The 13,974-nt window shown below is 45.3% G+C and overlaps 1 protein-coding gene across 5 annotated transcripts in view; it reads left to right on the top strand.

Annotated features, from left to right (window-relative positions):
- LOC124622562 (homeodomain-interacting protein kinase 2-like) overlaps window positions 1-13,974 on the top strand; it is a 210,431-nt gene that overhangs the window by 106,463 nt on the left and 89,994 nt on the right. For all 5 annotated transcript variants that reach the window (XM_047148304.1, XM_047148306.1, XM_047148305.1 and 2 more), the window contains exon 14: window positions 12,270-12,546. In XM_047148304.1, the coding sequence (XP_047004260.1) occupies window positions 12,270-12,546 (277 nt within the window). The remainder of the gene's footprint in view (window positions 1-12,269; window positions 12,547-13,974) is intronic.

Below are 13,974 nucleotides of genomic sequence, written 5' to 3'. Positions count from 1 at the left end.
GCCTTCAAGAAGGAACTGTCCCGTACAGACTTCCTACGTACCTCGAACTCCCAGCCGTCGACCAGTACTTCCACTAAACGACCTTCCAAGAAGGCTCATAGGAAGCACAGTTCTCCTTCTCCGCCACGGCGCATTTCTTCTCCTGTGCCACCCAGCGGTTGCCGCCCCAGGCCGTCATCCATTTCGCCTGGCCGCACCACTGGTAGCCCAACATCTGGCCGTCCACCAGCGGAGGAAGCTGCTCGTCCTGGCCATTTTAACGAGATGGCCGATGAACCTATAGAACCAATGGACGATGACTGTCTGCCTACTGATAGCGGCGGCAGTGCTCGCTCGAAGCCAGGCCCTCAGCGGCCTTCGAGGTGACCCCTTCTTTCATCTTCCTTTTCTTCTCACGATGGCACTTATGCACTGGAATATTCGCAGCATTCACTCCAACCGAGAGGACTTGAAGTTGCTGCTCCGCTTGCACCGTCCGCTCGTCGTAGCCCTCCAGGAAACGAAGCTACGCCCATGCAATCACATTGCTTGGCACACTACACCTCTGTGCATTTTGACCTACCCCCATTGGTATGTATTCCGGCTCATGGAGAGGTTATGTTGCTGGTCCGGGATGATATTTACTACGATCCCATCACATTGCACACCGGCCTGCAGGCAGTTGCCGTCCGAATTACTGTCCCCACTTTTACATTTTCCATTTGTACCATTTACACTCCATCGTCATCTTCCGTTACCAGGGCAGACATGATGCAAATTATTGCTCAGCTACCTGCACCATTTTTGTTAACTGGGGACCTCAGTGCCCACCATCCCCTTTGGGGCTCTCCAGCATCCTGCCCGAGGGGCTCCCTGTTAGCAGACCTTTTCAACCAGCTCAATCTTGTCTGCCTCAATACTGGCGCCCCTACTTTTCATTCAGACACATCTCACACCTATTCCCATTTAGACCTCTCTATATGTACTACCCAACTTGCACGCCGGTTTGAGTGGTATGCCCTTTCTGATACATATTCGGGCGACCACTTCCCGTGTGTCATCCATCTTCTGCATCATACCCCCTCTCCGTGCTCAACTAGTTGGAACATCTCCAAAGCAGACTGGGGGCTATTCTCTTCCAGGGTGACCTTTCAGGATCAAACCTTCACAAGCTGCGATAGTCAGGTCGCACACCTCATGGAAGTCATTCTCACTGCTACTGAATATTCCATCCCTCACACTACTTCTCCTCCACGTTGCGTACTGGTCCCCTGGTGGACCGCAGCATGTAGAGACACTTTATGTGCTCGTCGATGTGCTTTACGCACCTTTAAACGCCACCCTACAGTGGTGAATTGTATCAGTTATAAACGATTACGTGCGCAGTGCCGTCGTATTATTAAAGAAAGCAAGAAAGGCAGCTGGGCTGCTTTCACAAGCACCTTCAACAGTTTTACTCCTTCTTCTGTTGTCTGAGGTAGCCTGCGCCGGCTATCTGGCACTGAGGTCCACTCACCAGTTTCTGGGTTGACGGTCGCGAATGACGTCCTTGTGGCCCCTGAGGATGTCTCCAATTCCTTCGGCCGCTTTTTCGCAGAGGTTTCGAGCTCCGCTCATTACCACCCTGCCTTCCTCCCCCGAAAACAGGCAGAGGAGGCTAGGCCACCTAACTTCCGCTCCTTTCACCATGCGGGAACTCGAAAATGCACTGCCCGGTCACGGTCCTCCGCTCCAGGGCCTGATTCTATTCATATTCAGGTGCTGAAGAACCTTTCTCCTGCGGGTAAAGGTTTCCTTCCAGAATGAGATTTTCACTCTGCAGCGGAGTGTGCGCTGATATGAAACTTCCTGGCAGATTAAAACTGTGTGGCCGACCGAGACTCGAACTCGGGACCTTTGCCTTTCGCGGGCAAGTGCTCTACCAACTGAGCTACCGAAGCACGACTCACGCCCGGTACTCACAGCTTTACTTCTGCCAGTACCTCGTCTCCTACGTAGAGCACTTGCCCGCGAAAGGCAAAGGTCCCGAGTTCGAGTCTCGGTCGGCCACACAGTTTTAATCTGCCAGGAAGTTTCAAAGGTTTCCTTCTTCGTACTTATAATCGCATCTGGATTGAGGGACATGTTCGCGCATGCTGGCGCGAGTCTATTGTTGTACCGATTCCTAAGCCGGGGAAGGACAAGCACTTGCCTTCCAGTTATCGACCCATCTCGCTTACCAGCTGTGTCTGTAAGGTGATGGAGCGAATGGTTAACTCTCGTTTGGTTTGGCTGCTCGAATCTCGACGCCTACTTACCAATGTACAATGTGGATTTCGTAGGTGCCGCTCTGCTGTTGACCATCTGGTTCCCTTGTCGACCTTCATTATGAAAAACTTCTTGCGGAAGCGCCCGACCGCGGCTGTGTTCTTTGATTTGGAGAAGGCTTACGACACCTGTTGGAGGGCGGACATTCTCCGCACCATGCATACATGGGGCCTTCGCGGTCGCCTCCCTCTTTTTATTCGTTCCTTTTTAATGGATCGACAGTTCAGGGTACGTGTGGGTTCTGTTCTGTCAGACACCTTTCGCCAGGAGAATGGGGTGCCACAGGGCTCAGTTTTGAGCATCGCTCTCTTCGCCATAGCGATCAATCCAATAATGGATTGCCTCCCTGCTGATGTATCAGGCTACCTTTTCGTGAACGATTTTACCATCTATTGCAGCGCGCAGCGTACATGTTTCCTGGAAAGCTGTCTTCAACGTTCTCTTGACTATCTTTACTCCTGGAGTGTCGCCAATGGCTTCCGTTTTTCTGCCGAGAAGACTGTCTCTATTAACTTCTGGCACTACAAAGAGTTTCTCCCACCGTCCTTACGACTCCGTCCCGTTGCTTTCCCATTCGTGGAGACAACAAAATTTTTAGGTCTTACATTTGACAGGAAACTTAGCTGGTCTCCACATGTGTCTTATTTGGCTGCCCGTTGTACCCGTTCTCTGAATGTCCTCCGTGTTCACAGTGGTATGTCGTGGGGAGCGGATCGAACCGTCCTACTTCGCCTATGTCGGTCGATCGTCCACTCAAAGCTGGATTAGGGGAGCTTCGTATACTCTTCTGCACGGCCGTCCATCTTACGCCGCCTCAACTCCATACAAGATTGGGGTTTACGTCTTGCGATCGGAGCGTTTTATACTAGTCCCGTCGAGAGTCTTCATGCTGAAGCCGGTGAATTGCCACTGACCTACCGGTGGGATATACTGCTTTGTCGGTATGCCTGTTGGCTACTGTCAATGCCCGACCACCCGTCTTATCGTTCCTTTTTTGACGACCCTCTCGATCGTCAATACGGGTTGTATGTCTCTGCCCTGCTACCCCCTGGAGTTCGCTTTCGTCGCCTCCTTCAACACCTTGATTTTTCACTCCCTGCAACCTTTAGAGAGGGCGAGAGCCATGCGCCACCTTGGCTCCAGGCTCAGGTTCGCGTTCACCTTGACCTCAGCTCGCTCCCGAAGGAGGTTACCCCCGGTTCGGTATACCACTCCCGTTTTGTCGAACTTCGTTCGAAGTTCATTAATATGACCTTCATTTATACAGATGGCTCTAAGACCAATGACGGGGTCGGGTGTTCTTTTATTGTCGGGACACACAGTTTCAAATACCGGCTCCATGGTCATTGTTCAGTCTTCACAGCTGAGCTCTTTGCCCTCTACCAGGCTGTTCTTTATATCTACCGCCACCGACATTCTGCTTATGTCATCTGCTCCGATTCCCTGAGCACCATCCAGAGCCTCAGTGATCAGTATCCGGTTCACCCTTTCGTGCACCGGATCCAACGCTCTCTTCAGCAGCTGGTGGACGACGGTTCTCCGGTTAGCTTTATGTGGGTTCCTGGCCATGTCGGTATCCCTGGGAACGAAGCTGCAGATGCCGCGGCCAAGGCTGCGGTCCTCCAGCCTCGGACAGCTTCTTGTTGTGTCCCTTCATCAGATTGTAGCAGGGTCATTTGTCGGTGCATTTTATCGCTGTGGCATGCCGATTGGGCTGCACTTACGGACAACAAGCTTGGGGTCTTGAAACCTCTTCCCGCGGCTTGGACGTCCTCCTCACACCCCACCCTTCTCGGCGGGAGGAGGTAGTTTTGGCCCGGTTACGGATTGGACACTGCCGGTTCAGCCATCGCCATCTGCTGACGGCTGCGCCGGCGCTGTTCTGGCCATGTGGGCAATTGCTGACGGTCCGCCACATTTTAATGTCCTGTCCGGATTTTACTACACTGCGTCTTGATCTTGGCCTGCCATGTACTCTCGATGCCATTTTAGCGGATGACCCAGGAGCAGCTGCTCGCGTTCTTCGTTTTATCAACTTGACAAACCTGTCTAAGGCCATTTGATTATGCTGTTTTTTAATCCTATGCCTGTCAATCTTTTATCGTGTTTTCCCTTTTAGTTGCCGTTTTAAACTTGTGCCTCGCGGTGCATTCCTAACGTAGTCTGGGCGCTAATGACCATTGAAGTTGTGCGCCCTAAAACAAAAAAAATAAAAAACATCCCTTGGTCATGGCTATCCAGGATTCTCTATATGCCCTTGAACAATGTGGATGTTCAGTGATCTTCTTCTGGACCCCGGGCCACATCCAAGTCTCGGGGAATGAACTCACTTATAGCTTGGCCAAACTGGTTACAGTAAACTGACTCTGGAAATCAGTATTCCGGAAACAGACCTCCAATTGGTATTAATGTATTCAAATTTTAGGTGTCTGGAATACAGAAGGGCTTTCTCTGACTTCATCAAACAGACTACGGGCTATAAAGGAGACCATGAATCTGTATAGGGCCTCCATGTATAGGGCCTCCATGCAGGCCTCTCGCTAGGACTCTATACCGTTCTTTGCTGGTTCCGCATCAGCCATACTTGGCTGAATCATGGTCATCTCCTCCGTAGCAGGGACCCACCCCACTGTCATTGCAGCTCCCATTTGACTGTGGTCCACTTTTGCAGAAATGTCCCATCATAGCTACCCTGTGGTGGACTCTTAATCTCCCTCAGTTTCTACTCCTGGTATTAGGAAACGAAGCCTCAGTGGCTGCTTGGTTTTAAGTTTTATTTGTGAGCTGGGCTTTTACCAGTCTCATTAAGAAAGGGCTGCTTAACCTTATCGGCCCATTGAGAGGTTCTGTTGCCTCCTCTGACCAGACTGGTCTGTGACTGGTGATCCACTCTGGCCCTCACCCTACCCTGCTGTTGTACATTTCTTCCCCCCTCTCACATGATACGTTAGACTTGTTCATCTTCCGTCATACTGTGCTTCTCTTGCCCTGTCTGTGTAGTTAGTCTTTCCAAGGCAATCTCTGATTGGAGTACGTCTGGCAATTGGCAGGGGCACATTGCACTCTGCTTTCAGGGGCTTCCAGCTGCTCCCTAGATGGGGCACCTTAACTTGTTTTTGTCCATTGTCTCAGCTTCACTGACCTTTAGTAAACTTTCAAGTTTTCTTTCCTGGAGTGTTGCGCAGTAGGAAATCCCTGATATACGGATGACCCAATGACCTAGTAGTTTGGTCCCTTTAATCATCCAACCAACCAACTGGTGGTTACTTCATAACAAGAACATACCCAGCAGGCTTGCCGCTGTTTGGTGGATTCTTGCTTGGCTACCATGGGCCCCCAGCCTTCCTTCCTTCCTTTTTCTTTTTCTTCTTCTTCTTCTTCTCACTTTTTTTTTTTTTTTTTTTAAGGAAAGTGTCTGGACTGTTTTTGAAAATGTATTCTACATTTTTGGTAGTCAATATCAGGATACTCTTCACTGTTCCTTTTTCCTTTCTTCGTTCATTTCTCCTATCCTTCCTCCGCTTTGGTGTTTGAGGTTCCTTTTTTTCTTCTTCCTCCCTGTGCGCTCCTGAAGGCTGGCTCACGCGTGTGATGCCTAACAGGTGACTGGGTAACACGTAATTCCTAGCCCTGGGTTGACAGGTAGCATTCGCATGTAACCCACGGTAAAGGCCAGGCCCAGGAAGAGGTTATTGCCTGAACTGCTACCTTCCCAAATTGCTGATTGTCCCTCTGTCAGGTGTTCGGGAGGCGTGACCGGAGGTGTGAACAATCACCTAAGGCAGGTAAGACCTCTTCTGAAGGGGGCCCCCAGTTGGAAGGAGAGCACCATCAGAGACGATGGCAATCATAGGGGTTTTCTCGCAATGAGCCAATCATCTTCACAGTTGGTGGCTACGAAACATAAACACAATGAGGCTAACATTCAAAGACCCTACCAGCTGCACCATGGTTCCTCATAGTTTCAGGTACTGAAGAAGGTCAGTCCTTCGCTATGGTAAATCTGTTTATTATTCAGAAAGATGTTGATGCAATTGTTGGTCCTGTGAAATTCAGATCTTGTTTACGCAATGGTATTTTGCTTTTGGAGATTACTTCTGACTCTCGAGCACAAAAACTGCTCGCAGCTTTGCTCATCTGTGGCTATCCTGTTAGTGTTGAGGCCCATTGAAGGCTGAATTCTTCCTGTGTTGCTATTTACACTAGGCTACTTGATGGTCTGACCGAGGCAAAAATTCAAACATACCTCTCTGATCAGGGTGCCATTGTGTCCATTGGGTGATGAAAAACATCGACACCTCCTTAGTGCCCACATGCACCCTCTTTCTCACTTTTGATAGAGTGGTTCTTCCATCAGAGATCAAAGCAGCTTATGAAATTATCGCAGTCAGACTATATATTCAGAATCCTATGCACTGCTAACAGTGTCATCGTTACAACCACACTTGAGAGTCCTGTTGACACCCAGCCAAATATGTAACCTGTGGTAAGGATGCCCATGAGGATGATTGTCCACCTCCTTCTTCCAGCTGCGTTAACTGCAATGGCGACCCTACCACCTCCTCCCACGATTGTCCCATGTATCTCGATGAGCTAGCTGTCTGGGAGATCTGGGTGAAGGAAAAAGTGCCTTACCCGGTCGCTCGCAAGTTGTTGGCTAGTCGGAAACCCTGTGTTCTACCATCTGGTACCTGCAGTACTGTTCATGCTACATCTCTCTCCATGAAGGACATGGCCACGCAGACATGCGATCTCAAATGTAGCACTGTTTGTGAAATTGCCCAGCATCATGGTAGCGTCTCCATCTCCATCTCCTCCTCCAGCTGTGCAACACGCAACCAATTTCTGCCTCACGGGGCGAAGTCACCAGCTCCACAACTAGCAGGCAGCAAAGAATAGAAGGAATACTTCCTTGAAGACTTCCAATGTCCCTCCAGTCAACCAACACCTCTGATAACTGGAAAGGCTCAAAGAAGTCAAACAGAGGCAAACAATCTTCTCCTTCATTGACTTGAAGATCCTCTTCGACAGTGTCACCTCACCCGGCCGACCTCCAAGTCCTAAGACTCTGAAGACTGCCGACAGCAGAAGAATGCCGATACTTCTGTCGACCTTATGGAGCAGGATCCTCATGCCTCTGTGCCCTCTTGCAGTGAGTCTTCAAAGGCTGGGACTCGGCAGCCACCAAGGTGACACACTTCATTTTTTCCTCATCGTGACAGTCCTCCTATGTAACGTTCGCGGCCTTCGATCCAACTAAGAGGATTTATGGCTGCCCTTACAATCGCAGCGTCCACTTGTTCTCTGCCTTCGGAAACAAAATTGGCATCCTCACAACTGCTTTGAGGTGTCGCATTTTTTCCCAATCCATTTTAACCCCCACCCCACCATCCATTTGGCCACTGGTGCCTTTTACAGTAGCCCAGTTGAGTGTCTGTATGCAGAAGCTGCCAAACTACCGCTGTTCTACCACCATGACTTTCTCCTCGGCAGAAATGCATATGCATGCCGTTTGTCTGCCTGCATGGCCACCCATCCTATGCCACCTTCTTCGAAGACTTCTTTGATCTCCAGTATGGGGCTCGTCCCTCTTTGTTACTTCTCGCTTTAGCTTTTGCTCCGGCAGCTTAACTTCACGCTACCTGCAAGTTTCCCAGCAGGTGTGAACCCATCACTGCCTTGGCTTTGTGCAGCGGCTTGAGTTCGCTTTGGCCTTTATTTGCTTCCTAAGGATGCTACTCCAGCCTTGCTTTATCGCCTTCAGTTTCACGACCTTCGCACGGTATTTTGCAATAGTACCTTTGTGTGGCTTCATCATTGGTGCCAAGGTTTTTTGGTATCGGTTTCCAGGACACTGCTCAGTATTTACTGCAGAGCTCTTTGCCATGTATCAGGCCACGCAGTTCATACAGTGACAGGGGTTTTTCAATTGCATCATCTTTCACACTCTCTCAGCGCCCTTCAAAGCCTGTGTGTGCTGCACGCCATCCATCCCTTGGTGCAATGGGTCCAGGAAAACAGTCACTTGCTCAGTCTTAATGGAACCACTGTCATTATGTGGGCTCCTGGTCACGTCGGTCTGCCTGGAAACAAGGCCACTGACGCTGCTACCAAGGCTGCAGCCCTCGTACCTCAGCCCACTAGTTCTTTCACTCCCTCTGATGATATCTGTGTTGCTGTCTGTCAGCAGGTGGTGTCACTTTGGCATCATCACTGTTCCTCCCATCATGGGAACAAGCTCCAGACTATTAAACGTCTCCCAGTGGCTTGGACGACCTCCTCTCGTCCCTCTCGCCGCGAGGAGATAATTTTAACTAGGTTCCGTTTTGGGCACTGTCTTTTCAGCCATCGCCATTTGTTAAGGGGGTCTCCCCCACCACTTCGTGCATATTGCGCCTCAAATTTTGACTGCCCGCCATTTCCTGACAGAATGTCCTTTTTTTAATTGCTTACGCTTGTGTTTGTCTTTGCCATCTAAATTATGGGCCGTCTTAGCCAACGATGCGTGGGCTGTGGACCGCATTTTACTTTTTATCTGTTGTAGCAATGTGGCGAAGGCCATTTAAGTTTTAGTTCTGCACCCTGTTTCTCTATGGTGTATTTTATAGACTTTTGTGCACGTCACTGTTCTTAGCTGTCTTCTCTTCCGTCGATTAGGACTGGTGAGTAGTCGTTTTTAACTCTTCTTTTTGCCTTTGTGTTCTACAATTTTGGCATGGATGCGTATGACCCTAGTTGTTTTTGCACCCTAAAACACAACAAAACAAACAATCATAACAAGAGTAGATACAGCATTTCACAGTGTAAAGAGAAAGACATTCCATGATAACATGAATTAAGAAACAACATTTTAGGTTTTTCACACTACCGAATGTGACAAAAAAAGAGCTGGCCAGCGTATAATTGGCTGCTATACTGGGTGGAGAAAAATTGTGTCACAAAATTTTAACCCTGGATAGCTGATGCCAGTAGGAACCAAAATTACTAATGTTGTGTGGGCCGACAATACACAATTTTTAAACTATGGAAACTTGGCACCACATGCTCCGATTGGCCACAGGATTGCCCTGTTGCCAGATGCTCTTTACAATGCATGGCCGCAAATGCTTTGCCTGCTAGAGATTGTGATGTATCTGAGGCGGCCTGCACGCTTGGTGGTAGCACGCCAGTCTTCCACTTTTGGGCAAATTCTATGTTAATTGCAAATGCAGTTTTATGTTTGTTTGCCCATCTGAGGTATTAGATAATATACCAAAATTTCTATTTTATTTCCTTTCTTACCGTTTCCTGTAGAATAATGTGTTAATAGCGAATGCATTTTTATCTGCTGTGCCCACATCAAATTATTAGAGCGTAAAACAAGTTTTATTTTTATGTCTTGTACTTTCCTATAGAAGAATATATTAATAGCAAATGTATTACACATTCATTTCAGTTATCAGATCACAACACAACAGTTTAATTTATATTTCTTCCTGTAGAGGAATATATTAAATCCAAATGTAACATTGTCTCCTACAGCCACAACTGCATTGTTTGGTTGTAAAACAACTGTTTTACTTTCCTGTTGTTTATTTTTATTGTTTTTCTGTGCAAGAATGTGTTGACAGAAAATATGTTTGTTTTATCTGCTGCGTATATACTACTGTATTTACTCGAATCTAAGCCGCACTCAAATCTAAGCCGCACCTGAAAAATGAGACTGGAAATCAAGGAAAAAAAATTTCCCGAATCTAAGCCGCACCTGAAATTTGAGACTCGAAATTCAAGGGGAGAGAAAAGTTTTAGGCCGCACCTCCAAATCGAAACAATGTTGGTCCATTGTAATATGAGACACAATTTAGGTCGAACAAATGACGATACACCTACAGTAGTTTGGTTCGAGTCGTAAGCTTAGCAGTTAAGCTATACCAGGTAGCCATTGCTATGCGTCAGGCACTCCGTCCATATTTATACGGGTACCCTTCCTTTTTCACGTGCTTCATCTGGTTTGAATTGATTGCTTATTTTTCTTTGATATAGGTGTTTACGTCATTCTAAGCTAAAAATGTATTACTGTACTGTGTCATGCATTGTTTGTTGCATTCTGTGTTTACGACCTGTCGCTGTTGCGGGATGGCTTGCTTAAGAGAGAGAGGAATTGTCTCATTAGCGAAACAATAGCAAGAGACTGCTATTTGTTGTTACTAACACTGCTGCTTTCTTTGATAATGATCAACAAGAACCAAATAATAGAATGCGTATGATAGATGATGTTCTGAACGAGAGTTTAGCGAAAATTTTTCTTTTTTTGAAAATCTTTGCAGACGCCTCTTTAGTACATTACATTCTGCACAGAAATTAGAGTCATCTTAGATTTAAAAAGCTAGTCAATTGCCGTGCTTCATTTCTGACTGTATCACTATTAGGCACAAGAATAATACGAATATAAACATGACATAATATGTATATTCTTCCGCGTTTGCTGTTGTCTCCCTCTAGTTTCGTAGTTTATTAGGCAGACAGGTTTTAAATGAGATAGCAGCAAACACGAAAGAATACATGGCAAAATGTTTATATTCGTATTATTCTTATGGTGAAGAGAATATTGCATGTGATTCACAATTCATAAAAGTTCCTATTAGCAACCATCTCTTCTCACAGGTAAGAAAAAATTCAGAACATAGAGTTGGCCATATTGACAAACATCCCAAACAGTCTTGTCAGTCGGATTTTCGTAGTACATTGAAATGCCGCTAAATTCGAAAATGAACAACACTTAATTTGTATTTACTTCGTTGGATAATGTATGAAAATGCAGTGGTCGAAACTCGGGGCGGAGAAAAAAGCTCGTTATCCACCTTCCTTTTTTTTATATGACACAGAAGTTTTGGCACCAGTATTTATCTTTGTGCCTGCAAAGCATGCCTGTGTAGCACTACATACATTCGACGGCAGAAGTTAGTTGTGGCGGCACCTACCAACATTTTTCAGAACTTCCGCTTACTTTGCACTCGATTCTAAGCCGCAGGCGGTTTTTTGGATTATTAAAACCAGAAAAAAAGTGCGGCTTAGATTCTATTAAATACGGTAAGTACATTTCAGGGAGTGTGTTACATTTTGATTGATTGCAGTTACACTGCTCGTGCATCATTTGAAACAACTAATGACAGAACACATCAACAGTTCACCGCATGCTCAGCTAAAAACGGCTGTTGTAAAGTGTATGTCACCCCATTTCAATGTAAATGTAATATTCATACATCAAATAAAAGAAGATTTTGGCAAGGTACAGCACATTGATGGTGGCTATGCAGTGCAACCAGAATATTAGCTCAGTCAGGTGTCGATCATGAAATGAATAGGAGTGTGGAAATTTACATATAACAGTTGGGATATTTTATGTATGTAACATAAATACAACTCAGACTACAGTTTCCTTGAGTATAGGCAGCTTTGTACATCATCTCTGCATCAATACAGTAATGTGAAGAAAAATCTCCAGATTTTTCTGTATTGCAACCTAATGGACTCAATCACAGAACTAGTGAAAACATTTTTCTAACTGAAACACACAAATTAAGATGAAGCAAAATAAAATTGCAACACGACCTTTCACTAAATATCATAACTCTTTATTCCAGCACCTTCTGATATGTCGTTGTAATATACCCTCATCTTACTTTATTGTCTGCAATTTGGATGTTGGCATCCTTGTTCACATCAGTTTTTCTTTTTTGTGGTGTTATTTAGCACTTATTTCTTTCTGTGTGTAATTAGCACTTAGTTTCCTTCTGCATATACTCTTTGCTATATCCCTTTTTCAGCTTTTGTTAGTGCAGTATATTTTAGATTTTCGCTTTGAATTTTTTCCTTGTTATTTGTTTTGACTAACTGTTCTCAGTTCAGTTACTGAAGTTTAAATATGTTGTATAGTTGTTTAAAACTGTTGACTCATTTTGATTCAAAAGCTAAGTTCTATTTCTTGTTTTATGTGTGTTTAGGAACACCGGCCAGTGTTTCCTGTTGATGTGGCCACTGCTGATGTTTATCAGTCAGGTTTGGTTGAACACCAGTCTTCATCAGGGAGTCATCAGTGGAGTAGCTCAAGCAAGAGAAGTGTTCCAAAAACAACAACACATTTGGCACCCCCTGCACAAACTACTTCTCACCACCATCACCATCACCACCACCATCTCACGCTGCAGCATGTGCCAAAGAAAGAACCTACACAACTTAGCCCTGTCAAGAAGAGAGTGAAAGAAGGAACACCACCATCAGGTACGTATGTTTTAGGATTGTCCTTATGCTAAAGGAAAGAGAGGTTTAAATCACAGGAAATGAATTTTTGTCTAACTATTGTTATTTATTGGGCAAGTGACTTTTCATGTTTTTAATGTAAGTCACCAAATTTCACTCTCATCTGGCATTTGCAGTAGAATTGAATTACAGGCAGTGCCATAAACTTACGACCAGGTACAACCACTTGTACTGGATACCACCTTGTTTTCTGTTATTGATGAACATACTACATATATTAAATAGTTCCAGTGTTGCAGGCTTTTTGTTGGATTCAGTAGTGCTGCAGTTGGCAATATCAAAAATTTGTTTCCCCCTAAAGATAAATCGAAAAGAAATTTAAAAATAAACTGTGAATTACACAAGGAGTCAAGGTATCGTGACACAAAAGGGAAACTGTACCTACTGTCCAGAAACAGCTGTGATGTTAGCATTGTAATGCATTACAAAGAGTACTGCAAAGTATTGAAGCAAGTTATCCAGAAATCTAAGCAGCTTCATTGTGTAAAAAAGATAATTACATCAGAGAACAAAATAAAAACTGTAGCCTATGGGATATAGTAAAGACACACAAGTGGGATCAGAAAGGAAGAGGAACAGATAGCTCTAAAAATAAGTGACACACTGGTAACAGGCGCATGTAGCATTGCAAACATCTTAAACAAGTACTTTGTCTCTGTTACTGACAGCTTGGGGTTATCAGGTTCAGCAAACACTCCAATGGGATTTCTAATCTCTACAAATAACTTCAGTAAAATGGAAATGACACTCACTTTTCCAAAGACGTAGCATCTGTCATAAAATCCTCAAAATCAAAGTATTCAAGTGGTTATGATAACATATCAATGAAGTTAATCAAAGAGTGTTCATGTTAGTTGAGTTCTATCTTAGTTGTGTAATCAATATCTTGTTGGTGGAACATTTCCAGACTGGCTAAAATACGCTGAAGCTAAGCCTCTTTACGAGAAGGGGGATAAAGAGATGTCATGAAACTATTGGCCAATTTTACTTTTGCGAGCTTTTCCAAAAATATTTGAGAAGCTTGTGTTCAATTATCTTCTCAAGCATCTGCAGGAAGTAATATATTTTCCAAGTCACGGTTTGGGTTCCTTAAGGATTCCAACAGAGGGAAAGCTATTTTCATGTACAGTGAGGGTGTACTTAGTTAATTTGACAACAGATTAGAGCCTACTGGCATTTTTTATGACTTGCCAAAAGACTTTGACTGTGTCAATCACACCATTAATGTACAGAATAAAAAGCAACAGACCTAAGATGGAACCTAGAGAAAGTTTGGTGAGCAGCAGAACGCCACTGTGGGAGGGGTGGGAAGGATAATGGGTAGGACATTTCTCATTTCAGAGCACGATGAATGGTAGCCAAACGGTGGAGAATGTAATTCAGTAGCTC

This window comes from Schistocerca americana, chromosome 7 (genome assembly GCF_021461395.2).
Source record: "Schistocerca americana isolate TAMUIC-IGC-003095 chromosome 7, iqSchAmer2.1, whole genome shotgun sequence".
Classification (NCBI taxonomy): domain Eukaryota; kingdom Metazoa; phylum Arthropoda; class Insecta; order Orthoptera; family Acrididae; genus Schistocerca; species Schistocerca americana.
Note: the sequence above shows the minus strand (reverse complement) of the source record. Positions and strands in the feature narration are given on the sequence as shown.